The 18,899-nt window shown below is 42.7% G+C and overlaps 1 protein-coding gene across 2 annotated transcripts in view; it reads left to right on the top strand.

Annotated features, from left to right (window-relative positions):
- The first annotated feature begins 638 nt into the window (after positions 1-638).
- LOC125119627 (neuronal acetylcholine receptor subunit alpha-7) overlaps positions 639-18,899 on the top strand; it is a 139,127-nt gene continuing 120,866 nt past the window's right edge. The window contains exons 1-2 of one of the 2 annotated variants that reach the window (XM_047766865.1): positions 639-831; positions 1,489-1,628. In XM_047766865.1, the coding sequence (XP_047622821.1) occupies positions 720-831; positions 1,489-1,628 (252 nt within the window). In that variant the 5' untranslated portion in view covers positions 639-719. Of the gene's footprint in view, positions 832-1,094; positions 1,231-1,488; positions 1,629-18,899 lie in introns of those variants that run through there. The other variant, XM_047766866.1, reaches the window with a different exon arrangement.

Here is an 18,899-nt window from a genome sequence, read left to right as displayed (position 1 = left end):
AATTTCTTGCCTGGCCTCTTACTGATTTCTATTCATTAAGGAAAGCCAAGAACCCAGGTCTGCAACAAGGGGGCACACAGAACCCCTCTTCCCTCATCCTTCTGCAACAGATTTGCTATGAGCCAAGAGGACAAAGCTTTCCCACCACTCTTAAAAGGCTCTCCTGGGCACCATCTCTTCCATCCTCTTCCAGAACCAGGCACGCCTTCTCAGCATCTGGGACATGACTAAGACCCTGACCCCTTTGGCTTCTTCTTTGTGACTCCCCTTGGCAATTAATTCTCCAGGGCTTAAAAAAAAAAAAAAAAAAAAAAAAAAAGCCTGGTTCACACCTCCAAGTTTCCACTGTCCTCCCAGCAAGGGGTCAGGAGTTAACTTACAACCTTTTGAATCGCCTTTAAAAAAAAACTACCAAACACAAGGCGATTATACACCAGGAACTCCATCGCACACTCTCACAGTCTCTCCTGTGGGGAGGAAGCCTCCCCGGACAACTATGCCTCCCCTCCGGGCACTTCCAAAACTGAGAATCAGGCTGGCAAAGCCCAGCAAATGGTTGCTGAAAGAATATCCGCGACTGGCGGGCAGGTAGGAGGGGCCTATCTCGGGCCTGTCTCCTCTCCTCGGAGGGACTTGCGAACCTGTGGGTTCCCGGTTCTCCGACGCTGCACCCTGCCGCTTGCGTGGGGGTGAGAGGGCCGTGGAGAACCAAACCCAGAATGGTCCAGCGTTCTCCCTGCGGCCCGGCGTGGCTTCCAACTGAGGGCAAGAGGGAGCGGAGTGGGGACAAAGGACGAGGGGGCCGGCAAACCCGGCCGCGGGCAGCCTCCGGTGAGCGGGGACCTCTCGGTGGAGACGGAGGTGGGGCGGGGGCGCTCGTTCTCTCGCGCGCGGAGGCTGCAGTTCCCCCTGCGGCCGCCGAGCAGCCCGGGGTCCGCGGGCGAGTAGAGGGGTGCGGGGAGAGGAGGGCGCGGGAGTAGGGGGGCGGTGGTGGTGGTGGTGGAGACGGGGGTGGGGCTAATCACGTGGAGAGTCGCGCGGGGGCGGGCGGGGCGGGGGCGCGCGCTCCGCTCTTTAAAGGCGCGCAAGCCGAGTGGGGAGAGGCGGCTCAGCGGCCGCAGGCGCAGGCCGGAGCCAACAGCAGAGACGCGGGCGCGGCTACCGGCTGTAGCTCGGGCTCCAACATGCGCCGCTCGGTGTGCCTGGCGCTGGTCGCGTCGCTCATGCACGGTAAACCCTTTGGCTCTCCCCGTCCTCCACTCCTTTCGCGGGATCCTGGGCACATCCTGGGCGGCTTTGGGCGCCCCGCTCAGGGGCCAGGTTCGGGGGCTCGCGCCCGACAGGGGGATCGGGGGGTGATGCAGGGGGAGGGCGAGCCCCGCGCATCTGTGTTGCGCCGCTTGGGTGGCGGAGGTCCCTGGCAGGGGGCGTGGGGCGCACCCCCGCCGGCCTTCCCTGAGCAGCCCGCCCGGCTGTCCTCTCCTGAAGTGTCTCTGCAAGGCGAGTTTCAGAGGAAGCTCTACAAGGACCTGGTCAAGAACTACAATCCCTTGGAGAGGCCCGTGGCCAACGACTCGCAGCCGCTCACTGTCTACTTCTCCCTGAGTCTCCTGCAGATCATGGACGTGGTGAGTACCGGCCCGGCTCCCTCTCCCCGCCTGGGATTCCGAGGGGCGGTGGAGGCGCCGGGCGGAATGGGTTGGTCGGGACGCTCTCGCTGGCCCGGGGCGCGGCGGGCCCGCGCTGTCAATCTGGCCCTGGCCTCTCCGCTGCCGGTTGCCTCGGTTTCCCAGTCGCCCAGGAGGAACCCGGTGAGCCGGGCCACGTGTTCTCCAGTGCTTCAGACCCGCCTTTCCCGCTGCTTACAAACTCTGGGCACTAGTATCCCTGTTCTGAGCAGGGAATTAAACAAGAACAGATCTGAATGATCATATATATTATGGTATAAATGTTGGCATGCTGTCCGACGTTTGGTAGGCAAAGTAGGCATTTCTAGGTTTTTCTGCTGCCCCCGGGATGTAACTTCTCTGGGTAGAGACCTGGCCCTGGGCTTGACAGTTCGTTCATCCATCCAACTGCCAGAGGGCCAGCAATGAGCATTTATACCCCCTCCCCAATTCCAATGATGGTCACTCTTTGTCTTCCTGGCAAAGGTAGTGAAGGTTGACCTACTCAGAGTCTGAGCAGGGCTCCACAGCCAGGACGCACTGTCTGCATCTTCAGGCAGCTGCTTCCAGCCCCATGGGCTTCTTGTGGATTTATTAGTGCCCACTTCAATTGGTAGATCTGTGTAATATCTGGGTAAGTTTGTTCTTCGGCTCTTCTAGGCTGCTTTGGATATTAAGTTGTCATTGGCATGTCCTTCATACCATTCAAATAGTTTGCAGAAGCGGTTGTCATTTTAAATGGGTTTCAGTGTCTAGCCTGTACAAGGCATGGGATTTGGCTCTGGAGCAGTGTGTAAGGATAGCTGTGTTCCTGGGAGGGAGGAGCGTGGTAGGAAGGAGATGCAAGAAAAGCTACAACAGGTAGAAAGTGCCAAAAGCCACCAGAGGTATTCAGATTAGAGGTATAAAAAGACAGATGATATTTCACAATCCTGCACATAGGGAGTACTCATTCTGCCACACTGATCATGTTGCATTATTTAACCTAGTTTAAAATTGAGAAACAGTCCTGGTATTGAGCAGAGCCAGGACAGAAAAATGGAGGTGCGGGGGCTTTGGAGGGTCACAGGCTCTTTGGCATTTTGGGAGGCAGGTACTTTATGGAGCAGCTTCTCTGTTACTTCAGGGAACTCAAAGATTTATTCTTGGGAGCCTTGGCAGGTTCTGGCTCTGCTCATTTCTGGATGATTGGTCTTAGGTAAGTTTCTTAAACATCTCAAGTCTGTACTTTCCTGCTAATTAACTGGACAGTACAGCCCAACATTTGTCATTGAGATGACCCAAAAAATGTGGAGGCAACTTTGAGAGACCATGAAGTTAAACACATGACTATGGTCATTTTCATCAATACAAACCAAACAAAATACCCTACACCACACATGGTGGAGGACCACGAGCTGAGCTCACAAGCTACACAGGTGGAAAGAAAGTGAACCCATTCCACCCCATTTGCCTAGAGTTGGCCCAGACAGCCTCACTGTGTGTGTGTGAACATGCATGAGCATGCACCACAGCTGCCTCTTGGAATGGTCCTTGTGTTGGCTGGCTAGGATGTGGAGAGGCAGTGCTACCCAGCCAGGGAGCAGACCCCTTAGGGCTGTGGCAGGCTCTTTTGGTGAGAAGCCCACTCACCAGGAAGCTGCAGGCTTCTTCCTGGGTACCTCTGCATCTTTAAGAGCCCCTTAAGGAATCAGGTTACTTGAGGTATTTTGGTTTGCATGAGAAGTTTAGACATAAGCTAGGGTTACAAGATGTGACAATTAAAAAGTAATAAAATGCAAAATTTGTCAAGTTAGAAAAATTAAAAAAAGTATAGTTGATTTACAGTGTTGTGCCAATTTATGCTGTACAGCAAAGTGACCCAGTCATATGTGTGTGTGTGTGTGTATACACACACACACATATTTTTAGAAAAAAAATTAAAATAACAAAAATAACACTGTGTGTCATCAATAGTCTGGTATTAGAGAAGCATTTGTGAAGACAGGTTTTAGCAGCCAGAGGTCATTGTTGGGCAGGAGGGGAGGGGAGAAAGCCTTGGTCTCACCTTGGCTGTGGATCTAACCATGAATGTGTTGAACTTCTCATCCAGGCAGTGCTGTGAATTCATGTAGTGGCCTTGAGCAAATATACTTTACCTTTTTAAGCCCTGTTTCTTCATGTGTAAAATGAGAATAATCCCCACTTCACAGGTTTTGAGAGGATTAAATAAGAGAAAATGCTTGCTACACCCTGATGATTCACTGAAAGTTTGCTTGATCTTCATTATGTAGTGACTCATAGGTCAGAATGTCAGTGCCTAGAAAGGTGTGGTCAGTTGCCTAAGGTTGCTCATTGGTAAGAGGCAGGGCCCTGAGGAAAACCCACATCTCTGCTTGGAAAGTACTTTGCATCTCCTGCCTCCTTTCCTTAACTTGTTTTGCAGAACAAAGTCAGCTTAATTTATTTAAACTGGCTGAGTGTAACTGATCAAATGTGACTGTCCTGAGATCCTGGGTGAAAAAAGAAAGAAGGTCTCTATATCAGAAATAATGAAATATGCAAACATTTGTATTCCAGCTGTACTTGGCTCTGTCTCCTTTTGAAGCAGAGCCAGGGCTTTCCAGCTGGGCTCTCAGGACCCTGGACAGAGATACAGTGACACAGAAGCAATTGCTGTGGCAAAGCCTTAACAGGTATCAGGTTCTCTTTACAAATTCAGTTCCAGGTGTCCTTTGTCCATTCTCACTGGGCTGTTGTGGAAACCATCCCCCCTCCCCCCCAAAAAAATCTTGTTATTATTCCCATTTCTGCCAGCAGAGATTTCCTGGCTAGAGTAATAGGGAGATGACATATGACTCTATGTATCTTTTCGTGGAAGATTATTTACTTGTTCATGAACTTATTCCACATATGCTTATTGAACCCTTCTTGTGGACTTTGCTAGATTCTGGAAATTGATATATGGTTAAAGGGATTATTTCTACTTCTAGAATTCACAGTCTCTCTAGGGAGACTGATATGTAAATCCAAGATTACCTCATGTGTTATTGAACACAGATGTCTGTACAAAGTGGTGAAGATACACATAGCCAAAGGAAGTATTTACCTCTAGGGAAGGTGGCTAGGATTAAGATTTCTGAAGGTGAGTAGGTGTTTGTCATTTGGAAAATAGGCAAGGTTTTCCAGGTAAGGTGAACAAGGGGAGGAAAGACTGAGCATGTATTGAGGACAGCACAGGCTCGACAGGGTGTGTTCTGTGGAATTCTGGCTCCCAGTTGACCTTGGCTTCAGTTTTGTTGCCAATGCAATTTTTCAGAAAATTGAATATGCTTATGTTTATTGAGAATTTATGAAAGAGGATGTGGTATTGACCAAACCACCAACCTGCCTTCCTTTCTCCCTCCCTCTTCCTTCCTTCTTCCCTTCCCCCCTCCCTCCCTCCCTCTTTCCTTCCTTCCTTCCTTCCTTCCTTCCTTCCTTCCTTCCTTCCTTCCTTCCTTCCTTCTTCTTTCTTTCTTTCTTTCTTTCTTTCTTTCCCTCTTTCTTTGTTTTTCTAGGGCTGCACCCATGGCATATGGAAGTTCCCAGGCCAGGAGCTGAATCAGAACTGTAGCTACTGGCCTACACCACAGCAATGGCAATGGAGGATCCAAGCCTTGTCTGTGACCTACACCACAGATCACAGCTACGCTGGATCCTTAACCCATTGAGTGAGAACAGGGATCAAACCCGTGTCCTCATGGATACTAGTTGGGTTTGTTACCACTGAGCTACATTGGGAACTCCATAAAGTTTCCTTTTTTTCCCATTTTTAAAGGTTTTTTTTGAAGTATAGTTGATTTACAATGTGATAATTTCTGCTGTACAGCAAAGTGATTCACTTATACATACACACACATCCATTCTTTTTCAGATTCTTTCCCCCTGTAGATTATCACAGAATATTGGGTAGAGTTCCCACCTCTTTTGTAAGAATGATGTTCTAGAGAGACACCTTGCAATATGAAGGATAGGGTTATCTCTTGGTGAGAGGGTTGAGGTGAGTTCATACCATGGACAGGAGAGGTGCTGAGCTTGAGGTGTGTCAAATGTGAGGTGTGTTGAGTGCTTCTGTAGAGTTTAGATCATGCCTTGGGCCCTGGCCTGGGTGTCTGTCCATCAGGACATGAGGAGTCAGTGGCCATGTGCCAGAGGTTTTCTGAAGGTGTAAGATCAGCTTGCCATGGCGTATTTTCCTAAAAATGGAAACAGTCCAAACCATGATCTTTGTATTAAATCCAACAAGTATAAATTATAGATTAGAATGGAAAAAAGTGCATATGTCTTAAAACATATGTTTTTAGAGAGATCATTTTACCTGCCGTGGTCTGCAGCAGGCCCCCTAGGTGAGGCACGAGGTGGAGAGTGGGAGGGGGTGCTGGGTTTTTAATCAGAGGAGGGATGTTACTAGATCTGTGCTTATCTAGAGGATGCCGGAGAGCAGTGTATGTGATGGGACAGGTTAGGGGGAAGAGAAAGTGTAGGCAAGGGATGAAGAGGTCAAAACTAGAATGTCCACTGTGGGAATGTGGAGGTGTGTACAGACTCCAGGGACATTTTGGACATTCTGTCTATGACATATAACTGTGGATATGAACTTTGTATATGTAAATAGGTGAATTTGTTAAATGAAAGTAACTGAATTATTCCTAAATGCATTCTCTGATGGTGATTATTAATTAACCTCGTGGTCTTGTAACTGAACTGGGAATGAGATGAGACATAAGAAATCATTTTGAAGTGATGCAAATGTAAGGTTCTAAACTACCAACAGTTTCTTTAATATTTCTTCTTTATGAATACCATTTAGTCATTCACCTGTACACATACATTGAAAGGCCATTCTGAGTGTTGATTTGCATACATTAAATGTGTACAGTTATGCCTGTCCAGAAGACATTTAAAATGAGTGATATGAATCAACACGTAATTATACAGAAATGTGTAATGCATAATTACGCATCCATAATTTTTTCTATTTTATAGATTTTGGATTGCAGGTTCAACATTTTAGAAGCTTTAGTCCCAAGAATAAGTGGTTGTGCACTTGAGGTTTACTACTGCAGATGGCTGGCATGGGTGTGGAGTCCATCATTTAAGGGCTTATGTGTTCTCTGGAATCTCTTGGGGGCCTCTGCTCAGTTTTGTCAGACTTAATGCTTACTAGTCACTATGTAAAATGCTACAATTCTACCTTAATATTACCAAATATTTCTGTCAAAATTACACACCTTGAAAACAGTCTGAGGAGAAAACCCAAGGTACAATCATGTAATTATCCTAATAATGTTTTTATTACATTGAAATAAGTGGTATTTCTTATAATTACTCATTACAGTTACACATGTAATAATGTATTTTGTGCAAGAAATCAAATTAAACATAAAAAGTAATGTGAGGGGAAAAATCACCCAAATCACCATTACTTAAGCCCTGTGCCGTTCAGACTGTTTTTTCTCTATGTTTATAGGATGTATGGAGAAATATTTAAAAATTAAAATGGCATGGCACCATGATGGTGCCTTAAACAACATTAGCATGCATCACTCTACTATATAATCCAGCAATCCCACTCCTGGGCATCTATCCAGAGAAAACCATAATTCAAAAAGATACATACACCCCTGTGTTCATTGCAGCACTGTTTACAATAGCCAAGACATGGAACCAAAACCAATATTATGGTCACCATAGTGGAAACCATGAAAGTAGGGAGGAATTGGAAGGATGGGAATAATATATACACACCATTGTATGAAATAGATGATTAACAAGAACCTACTGTAGAGCTCAGGGAAATCTACTCAGTAGGTTGTAATAATTTATATGGGAAAAAAGAATGGATATATTTTTATACATAACTGATTCACTATTCTGTACACCTGAAACTACTACAACATTATAAGTCAACTATATTCCAATGAAAAATTTTTAAAAAAGTGACACAAATATGCTGGGTAGTAAGCTAATATAGTTTTCAAATAAAATTGTGTTCTTCCCCCACTATTACAAAATTCTCTCCAACACTTCATATTCACTATTCTTATTTTTGTTGTAGAAATCCTTTAGAAGGTATTCATTGAAATGGTTCATGATGTTATGTTAAAGTTTAGTTGCTTTTTTATCTTGTCCCATACATTGCATGTGAAAAGTTGCAGAGATAGTGTGAAGATCTTTAAGACACTGTTTCCCTCCAATTTTATATTTGATTCTGATCATCACCTAGGCTACAGTTTCAGCATGAATAATCTCCTCAATCCAGTTAGAGGTTGAGAAAATGAGCTGGACTTTCTTTCCTGTGAGGGCTGGCTTGTTTCTGAATTTTGCATCTATTTCTAGAGTGTGAATGTAGAGAACTTTCCAGGGTCTTTCTTCTATACTGCGGACCCTGAATTCCCCTTTGTTCTGCTGGCCCTTCAGTCTTCAAGATCTTCTTGAACTTTTGGCCACTTAGGCTTGGCTTTAGAAATCATCTCATGGTTCTGGAAAAGTGGCCCCCTGTTATTCTCCTAAGCTTCCCATCCTTTCCTAGACCTTGACCTGCCATTCCTCATTGCCCTTTCTGTCCTCTGGTGCCTTCCTGAGCGTCATCATTGCATTTCCCAACTGTTCTCACTGGGGGGTTCGTGAGAATCACCTAGTTCATCATTGCTCATAGCAGAACTGAAATTCTAAATTAAAACTTATTTTTTTTTACAATGCACCTTTATAATTGTTTCAGATTTATTATGGTAGAAAATTGTATCTTTATGGCTATGGGATATAAAGGTACAAAGGTATAAAGGTACAACATTTTTTTTTTAGCTTTCTGGACTGGGTATTGGGGACACCTGTACTCAAGGAAGCTTTCTAGTCAATGTTGACTTTCAAGTCTAACCACTGAAGATGTTCCCTAAGGTTCATTTTTCTCCGAGCTCCGCATTAACCCCCAACATGCTGTTAGAGGAAGAGAAATAATCTTGTCATGGAGAGATGCCTTTGAAGACCTCTGCTCCCTTATTGATTTATCAGGATGAGGTAGTGTTTTACTCCCCAGACAAGAAGGAAGTAGTTTGGAACTTCCTAATTCCCATGCTCTTTATTTCAGTGATTTCCTTATTCGCACTCAACATTAGCTATAAACCCTTTTAGCAGAAAGAACCACCCAATAAAAACCAAAACCATCATAAAACAATTTGCATGCACTTATTTTATATGTGTATAAACACACACACCCATTACTCTTCTCTCTTCTTGTTGAGGTTTTTTTTTTTTTTTTAATATCACCAGTAAGACATCACATAATACGCTTAAGTTTCCAAGAGAAAAAGCTAGAAGTTATAGCAAAAGCTCTGGAGTCCCAGCTCCCAGAAAGGCAAATAATTGACTGAAACTAACACGAAGTTAAATAAGGAATTGTTTAAAATCCTGTGTTATGGGTTAAAGGTCACTGCAGGATAGCGGGCTATGGGAGAGATCTGGACACTGGGCTGACTTTAGGCTCTGAGTCAGGTCTTAGAAGAAGGAGCTGATATACAGACGGTGATGGGTAGAAGTGGGAGGACATTTCGGCTGTGAGCGCCACCTGTGAGGTAATTCTGGGGTCACTAAGGGCAGGTTTTGAGTAAAGACTCCTGTCTTGGATGCAAAGAGGTGGTGTCTGAGCAAGAAAAAATGTGTTTGTTATATTTTATGGAGAGAAGGCAAGTGTTCAGTTAGAGCTCCAGGTATTTCAAAGCTTCAGGATTGTGAAATGGTTTTCTTAGCTACTGTTATCTGTTTTAAGAAGCTCACACATAAGGTGTGTTATATCCGGGGTGGGTCGGGGTTGGGTGTGGGGAGCTTGGATTAAGCTAGTTCAGCCAAGGCTGCTTACTGATTGATTAAATTCAAATTGATAGCATTCACTGGTGAAATCACTGGTCCGGAGACGTTCATTTATTCACTGCTTTCTATTAAGACGTCTTATTGATGTTTGAAGTAACTTTTAATACACTGGCTAGCTCTTAGAGAGATGTTTCCTTTTGGAAGTCATCCTCTGATCCCATTTTAAACTTTTAATTATAGTGTAAAACAGATCCACAATGTGACTCAATCTGAAAACCAACTCAGTGAATCATCACAGGGGAACTGTGCAGGTTACCCCCTCCCAGTACAGCTCTCCCCCCACTTCTTTCCCACTGGAAAAACATCAGTAGGGTGTCAAGCACCAGGGATTAGTTTTGCCATTTTCCAGGATTTTATACAAGTGGAATCGCACAACCACACAGGAATGTATTTTTTTGGTGCCTTTTGGTCACTTTTGGTGTCACCTAAGTTGTTGCCTGTTGCTGCAGTTTATTCATTTTTATTGTGTGAATAGAATATGATGCGTTATCCTGTTGATGGAGATTTAAATTGTTTCTAGACTCATCTCTTATGAAAAGCATTGTCAAGAGTCTTCTTAGTGTGCACGTCTTTTGATGCCCATGTGTTTGTAATTCTGTCCATCGCGTGTGTAGATACATAGGAGAGCCTTGACAGACCATAGGTTGGCATATATTTAACTTTTCCAGATGAAGCCAGACCCTTTCCAAATGATTATACGAATTAATGTTCTCACTAGAAGGGTTTGAAAAATTCACTCACCTACACTTTGTATTTTAGTCTTTTTTTTTTTTTTTTTTTGTCTTTTTAGGGCCGCACCCTTGGCATATAGAAATTACCAGGCTAGGGGTCGAATCAGAGCTGCAGTTGCTGGCCTACACCAAAACCACAGCAACTCAGGATCTGAGCCTCATCTTTGACATACATCACAGCTCATGGCAACGCTGGATCCTTTACCCACTGAGTGGGGCCAGGGATTGAACCCGCACCCTCATGGATACTAGTCAGATTCATTACCACTGTGCTATGAGGGGAACTCCCTATTTTAATCTTTTAAATTTATCATTCTGGTGGGTGGGAAGCGGTACATCCTTGTGATTTTAATTAGCAGTTTCCTGATTACCAATAAAGCTGAGGACATATTCATTTCTTAATTTTCCACTTGGATATCATCTGTTTTTGCAAAGTATTTCTTGCCAGTTTTTATCATTTTTTTTTTTGGTTTTGTTTGGTGTTTTGTTTTTTTTTCCTTAATTGGGATTTGTATGAGTTTTTCTCTATTATGGACATGAGCCCTTAATGAAATGTCTTTGCAAATATTTTCTCATTCTTTGACTGGTCTTTTTACTCCTTTCAGGTTCTTCTCTTCTCTTTTTTAAACATTTATTTATTTTTATTTTTGGCCACATCCCTCCTCTTTTTTTGAAGTATAGTTCATTTACAATGTTATGTTACTGACAGGTGTACAGCAAAGTGATTCAGTTTTGTACACACACATGCACACACACATATATTCACACACACTTTTTCAGACATATTTTTTTCTGGCTGCACTTGTGGCATGTGGAAGTTCCTGGACCAGGGATCCAATCTGTACCACAGCAGCTACCTGAGCCACAGCAGGGATAATGCCAGATCCTTAACCCACTGGGCCCAAGGGAACTCCCTGTAAACTTTTAGTTGAAGTAGAATATGCTTACAGATACATGGTATCTTTTTTTTTTTTTTTGTCTTTTTGCCATTTCTTGGGCCACTCCTGTGGCATATGGAGGCTCCCAGGCTAGGGGTCCAATCAGAGCTGTAGCTGCCAGCCTACACGAGAGCCACAGCAACGCGGGATCCGAGCTGCGTCTGCAGCCTTCACCACAGCTCACGGCAATGCTGGATCATTAACCCACTGAGCAAGGGCAGGGATTGAACCCGCAACCTCATGGTTCCTAGTTGGATTCGTTAACCACTGTGCCACGATGGGAACTCCGAGATACATGGTATCTTATAATGAGCAGAAATTCTTAATGGCCTAATTTTGTAATTTCTTTCTTCTATGTCTAGTGCTTATTATGCTATATATGAAAAGTCTTTCCACTCAAGTTCAGCAAGATATTTTCCTAGATATTTGCTTTTAGAAGCTTTTGTTGTTGTTGTTTTTGTCATCTTACCTTTCACATGCAGATCTTAACTGCTGATTATTTTATTTTTCAAAGGTAATTAAAGGGTTGTTAGTATAATGACCACATGATTGGTGAGCTTTACCATGTTTAGACATTGTATTACCTGCCATCTGCCCCCACATGGACATTTCAGTTATTTAGTGTGTGCCTAATATGGAGGCAGGGTAGGGGCTATTTCCAGTCCTCTATTGGCCAACTTTACCCATTTTCTTTGACTTACTGTTGTGATGGATATGAACCTGGCTTAATTACAAGTCTCCCCTCTTACCTCTGTGTTCACTTCCTCCACTGCTCACTTTTGCTCTTTCTAAAGATAGAAACTGATAAAGGGGGTCAATGGTCTGGTGATAGATGGAACTAAACATCTGTTGGTGAGTATGCTGGAGTGTGTAAAGAAGTAGAAATAAAATGTTGTACACATCAAACTTGTATGTTGTAAACCAATGTTATTATAGCACTTACATTTGGAATCTGCAGTGTGACAGAGGAATGTATTTATGAAGCAGAATAGACTCATATAAAGAACTGATATAGTGGCTGCCAAGGGGGAAGGAGATGGGGGATAGATGGACCCTGAGTTTGGGATTAGCAGATGCAAACTATTATATGTAGGATGAATAAATAGTAAGGTCCTACTCTGTAGTGTAGGGGATGCTATTCAGTATCCTGTGATAAACCATAATGGAAAAGAATATGAAAAAATTATGTAACTATATAGATGTATCTATATATCTGTGTATATAACTGAATTACTTTACTGCAGAAATTAATATAACATTATAAATCAACTTTTCTTCAATAAAAAATTAATAAAACTCAATTTTACCTCAATAAAAATTAGAGTCATCTTAACTATATTTACTCACTAATTTGCTGGGGAGAAAAAAAGACTGTCTTAAAACTTATTGTCATTTATAAAAAAAGAAAGTGGCGTTCCCTTTGTGGGTGTGGCCCTTCTTTTCTCACAAAAAAAGAGACCCCCCCAAAATCCTGAACACCCCCCAAAACTTCTTATCATTTGTTACCCATAATTCATTTCCTGTCTTTGAAACCACTTCCGTTCTGCCCTTACTTCTCTTGATGTCTTTCCATCTCCAAGTCCTTCCATCTCCATGTGAATAACATTGGTGTTGTACTCTGTAGCCATATTTAGTTTCTTTGTAATTTAACATTGGCTTGATTCAATTTAAAAAGAAAAAACAAAATGTGAGTTCCCTGGTGGCTCAGTAGGTTAAGAATCTGGTGCTGGAGTTCCCCTTGTGGCTCAATGGTAATGAGCCCAACCAGTATCCATGAGGATGCCGGTTTGATCTCTAGCCTTGTTCAGTGGGTTAAGGATCTGGCATTGCTGTGAGCTGTGGTGTAGGTTGGCAGCTATAGTTCCGATTTGACCCTTAGCCTGGGAACTGCTACAGGTGCTGCCCTTAAAAAAAAAAAAAAAAAAAAAAAAGAATCAGCGTTGTTGCTGCTGTGGTGTGGTTTCCATTCCCGGCTCTGGAACTTCTGCAAGCATAGCAAAACAAAAAACAAACAAACAAAAACAACAAAAAACCACAGCCCTCAGGGTTTTGTGGCAGTAAGCACTGTTCTCTGCAAAGCCTTTTTTTTGAGTCTCACATTCTCTGTGAGTCCAGTGCTATGGCTTCCATGCTGTCCAGTGGGGTCGAGTGCACCTGCTGTCAGCTGATGCTGGAGTCAAGCTCAAATGCTTTCCTTTTTTATTCTTTTCATCAAACCTTCTCATACCTTCCTTTCTGCATGTCTTCAGTCATGCTCTCTGTCCTCTGGGTCCTCTTTTTGCTTTTCTCTGTCCATTGTACACTTGTCCCTCCTTCTCTGAGGATGGCAGTTGGAGGATTGTCTTTTCCTTCTTTATTTTTATAGTTCATTTGTTTTAAACTGAACATTATTTCTTCTTGGGTTATTTTTTTCCCCCTTTTAATTTTCCTTATTGACTCATTTGTCTTTCTGTTTATTTTTATTATTCCTTTGTTTGGCAAGACTTCCTAAAATGCCTTCTGGTTCTTAGTATTATCTTCATATTTTTAAATTAGGGAACAGAAACATTGGTGGAAGTGCTGTATCAGAGGGTAGGATTTATGTCTGTCAGCTGTGGGGTTGCTATATTAGGGCTGGGGGCTGCTATATTTTCGAAGACCTGAAATGCTCAAGGGCTGAATGCCTTGCTCTGAAGCACTTCTTTTCACAATAGCTTCTTTGTTCTTGAATTCAGTACTGTTAGAGACATAATGTCAGCCCCAGATATGATTTTAGCTTGTCCGATGGTCGCATTTCAAAGGTAAAATGGTGCAGGGAACATTATTTTAATATCTTACTTAACCCAGCACTTCTAAATTATTAAAATTGCAATATGTAGGGGACATGAAAAAATGTTAAGGAGATAGTTTACAGTTTTAGGGGAGGGCAGAGCTAAGTCTTGGACATCCTGTGTGTTAGGCCTACAGCACATCTCAGCACTGGCCACGTTTTGTGGAGGTGTCCATGTTGTATGGAACAGAGCTAACAGATCAGATCAGTTTGAGTTTTGACTCCATGGAGGTGAAACAGAAAACACCTCTGACTTGAACCTAGCCAGGACTCAGATGGGACTTGAACCCATGTGTCAGAACTCCAACCCAGCCTAAACCCAGATTGGGACTTGAGCCCATGGTTTTAAATTAGATTCACTCACCTGGTGTCTGGACTTACTGGAGTTTAGGTTCTCTGTGTCTTGGCAAAGAAGGACTTGAGTGAGGGACAAAGTGAAAGCAAGAAATAGATGTTTTAAGGTAGGACACTTGTGAGAGATGCAAGCAGGCAGGTGAGGAGGCTCTGCCCCGAGGAGTAGGTGGGCTACATTTTTTTTTTTTGTCTTTTTGCCTTTTCTTTGGGCCGCTCCCATGTCATATGGAGATTCCCAGGCTAGGGGTCGAATCAGAGCTGTAGCGGCCAGCCTATGCCACAGCTACAGCAACGCGGGATCTGAGCCGAGTCTGCAACCTACACCACAGCTCACGGCAACGCCAGATCCTTAACCCACTGAGGGAGGCCAGGGATCGAACCCGCAACTGCATGGTTCCTAGTCGGATTCGTTAACCACTGCGCCACGACGGGAACTCCATTATTATTATTTTTTTTAGGGCCACAGCCGTGGCATATGGAGGTTCCCAGGTTAGGGGTCCAATCGGCGCTATAGCCACCAGTCTACGCCAGAGCCACAGCAACGCAGGATCCGACCTGCGTCTGCAACCTACACCACAGCTCACGGCAACGCCGGATCATTAACCCACTGAGGGAGGCCAGGGATCGAACCTGCAACCTCATGGTTCCTAGTCAGATTCGTTAACCACTTAGCCATGATGGGAACTCCTGGGCTACATTTTTATAATTCAAGGAAAGCAGGGAGTGGGAAGAGACTGTCTTCTTCCTCATTCTTTGACTAGACTTCAGGCTTACATCCCTAGCTCCTCCTTGTCAGGTGAGAGTATTTGACTCTATGAGGTCAAACTAAGACTGCTATGGCGCTTATTCAAATCAGCAGAAGGTAACACATGCTAAAATATGTTGAATCATCTCTGGTTTCCTTATAATGAGGGTCTCCTACTTTGGAATGTCATCTTTCCCTTTAATTCTTGTCCTTGGTGGTAAGTAACATTATTTTGCTGAACTTGAATGCAGGCCTCATTTTATCTCTAACTTAATGACCTAAGGCATACCTCATGCTTGTATTTATGGTTTTATAGTTAAGCAAGCCTCTTCATTCTAATGGCTTTCTTGAGCAATTATTAACTTACAGTGGTCTCCCAAAGTTCCCTAGGTTTCTCTCTCTATTTACGGTCCCCTACTGGGACTTCTACAACTACCCCTGTAACTGTTCTACTCTGTCGCTATCAGAAAGAGGATAAACCCTGGCTGCTGGTTATTCTCGATGAGAGCTGACAGGTAGAGCTTTCTCTGAATTCACCTGTGACACCTCTTCTGAGTACTCCTTGCCTTCCTACAGATGCAGGTCAGGTGGTTTTTTGAACTCTGTGGGCTTCTACATGGCAGCCTGGCTTCCTCCACCCTGCAGCTCCCTGTGAGTGAAAAAATGCTGCTTGCCTTATAGTTAAACCAGATAGATTGCAGCCATTAATTTGCTATAGCCAGGATGGAGAAGAAGGGGCTGCCAAGCCCTCAGCCACTGCAGCTGCCCCCAGCTGTGCACCCTGAGGGGACTCAGGATGGAGAACAGCAGGGTGCTGGCCCCAGACAGCTGAGGTGCTTATCAAAGGAGTGATTTTAGGGAACCCAGACTCTTGCATCTTCCCATACAAGGAAGAGAGCTAAATTCCTTGAGGTGTATGGTTTTCTTTTGTTAACAAGAATCTTTTGAAGTTCATACCTGCCTGTTTTTTGTTGCAAAAACTCATGTATATTCCCATTCTCCCCTTACCTCTTCAGAGCAGTCCCTCAGAATCACATGAGAGGCTGTGTCCCAGGGTTACCTCAGCAGTTTTGTCTACCAAATAAAACAATTCTCAACTTTCAGATTGCGCAGTTTTTTTTCCAGTGGACACCCCTCAGCATTATTCAGCATATGGCTTCCTTCACCAGCTCTGGTAGTCAGCAGGCCTCTATGTGTGCACTCTCTTCTTGTAATGTATTGAAATATCTTGTCTTTTTATGGCCCCATTCCTATTCTGTTTGTTTTGAGTTTATGCCATTTCCCTCCTTTATTTTAATTTCAGTGGCAAAAGGGGAAATCAATTGATATAAGCTTGAACTTGAATAAATAAGCATCTTGAACCAGAAGTTTACAAGATACACTTTATCAGCAACTAAGCCAATGGGCAAAACTATGTTATTTTGTATTTTTAATGCATTTTTGATTCACTAATCCATGTTGATACTTCAGTATCATTTTGATATCAAATGTGTTCCTTTGAACATTGAGCAGTGAACACTTGGCGTGAGATTTCTTGAAATGATGATCATGTCCATCAGGTGATCTTTCTTTAAAATTTTTAGTGTTTTTTCTTCTTTTTTTTAACTTCAGATGGTCTTTAGTGACCTATTGAATATATGCCTATGAGGTATTATCTAAAAAAATTACAATTAGAAGTTGTAATGTCCGATTCCATGACTATACCTTTGACTTATTCAAGAATGAGAAATAAGCATTTTTACATACTTCCTACATTTATGATTTATTTAAATGCAAATGAATTTTTTCTTTTAACGTAGTCCCTGTAGAAGGAGATGCAGTTACTCTAAGAAAGCTATTAAAATATCAAATATTTTGGATTCCTGTTAGGATTAAAGACCTATTATTCGAAAACTTTTGGTAGAGATATTCTTATTTTCAGAGTGAGTTCATTTATTAGGACTGGCAGGTGTACTTCAAAGCACGGTCCCCTGATGAATGTTGATGGCTCACAGATGAGACAGAGATGGATTTTCTGTTTTTATTTTTGTTTTGGATGCATATATTCTGACACTGGAGAAAAATTAAAATCCCACAGTGTCCCAAGCAACTGAAAACAGTTCTATACTGATTATTTTCAAAGATGGTTTTAATGAGATGATGGACTTTTTGGTATGTTCACTTGAAAAATCTTGACTTTATATTTACAGCTTCTATCATAAATGAAACATTTTATGGGTTTTAAAAATCAAAAGCTTTAAAACACTTAAGAGAACATATTTTAAAAATTCTGTACAAGGTCTTTTTTTTTTTAAACCAAAAATGTTGCTTTTAGGTCTTTCATTAAGTGTTGTCATTAGCACATTGTGACTGAATCATTTAGGACAGTATTTTATATTTGCCTAAAATATCTGTAGGCTGAGGATCAACAAAATGCCTTGATAGCATGTTGATAAAAACAAAGCCCATAGAATTCTGCTATTTGCAAACATTCAAGTGCCTCTGGCTAGTCCTCAAGGGCACATCCTGTAGATGGTAGGAAGTCAGGTGGTACTTTTTACTTTTAGGTTAAATGCATGAAGCATAGGTATTTTAAAGCAGCAGAATCTCTCTGAATCTGGCTTGAGTCTTCCCTTTCCTTTATTTAGCAGTCTCCTGTCTTCGTAGCTTGAGTGAGTGGAAACTGCACCAGAGGCTTTTCTCAAAGTCCTTACATCAGGAGTGATCTTTGCTGACCTGTGGTCTTAGGAATGGGAGGCACTGAAGGCAGCGCTCTGTACCTGCAGCTGGACTGGCATCCAGCTGCTGGGAGGTCTTCCTTGCCTCCTTTCCCTCAGGGGCATCAGGCCCATTGGACCCCTCCTGCTCTTCCATGTATGGAGCAATTTAATGTGATGGCCATGGCCCAGGATGATCCTTTGTCAGTGATCATTGGGCATGCATTAGGGCAACTGCGTGCAGATGGCACCTTCATTGTTGATAACGGGGAAAATTATAGGCAGTGGATTCAATTAGAAACTGAAAGGGAATACTCGTGACAGGAGATGTTGTTTCCTTTCCAGTAGTGATTTACGTCTGCTGGGAGCAGCTGGTCATTGGTGTGTCATCACAAACCAGCTTTCCACTGGCTCCCTTCATTTTTTTCAAATATCACTTTAAAAACACTCAGAATTAGACATACTTTTAAAGTGCTTGAAATGTAATCTCAGAGGAAAAGAACAGCAAGAGGGGCTACATGGCATAGTTTTGTCTGTATTAGAAAGATTGCACCTATTTCAGAAATGCTGCTCTTTGGGAGGAAAATGAGACTCTTCTGAGTTTATCATCATATCTGCAGGAAATCTGGAAAGGCAATGGTCGTGGACCAGCCCTGGGAGGATTCAGAACTTGTTTCCCTTGCTAACTGGTAGCTTTATAGGTGTATATCAATGTCTGTGTTTGAAAAGGGCCCTAAAATAGCATCATCTACATGTATGTAACTTCAGTTTTCAAACACTTTCACACACCTAAGATTTGCCTATCTTTTGATGTGGTGAACTAGGTATTATATTATTATGACCATTCTTGTCTAGCAGAGAAGATTTTGAAATTTGAATCCAGACATTCTTCCTATTTTTTTGTTTGGGGATATTTTTGTTTTTTAATTTTTAAATATGTTTTGCAGTAATCAGGATACTTAAATAGATGACCAGTGAGATTTTATTATTATTTTGAATTATTTTGGAGGGTGTTTGATAGGTCTGATTTCATTCCAATTATTATTTCTGAGGCTCAGCTTATCAGGGTGAC

Source organism: Phacochoerus africanus, chromosome 2 (genome assembly GCF_016906955.1).
Source record: "Phacochoerus africanus isolate WHEZ1 chromosome 2, ROS_Pafr_v1, whole genome shotgun sequence".
Classification (NCBI taxonomy): Eukaryota; Metazoa; Chordata; class Mammalia; order Artiodactyla; family Suidae; genus Phacochoerus; species Phacochoerus africanus.
The sequence above is the reverse complement of the archived record's forward strand: the minus strand, read 5'-3'. Positions and strand labels throughout refer to the sequence as shown.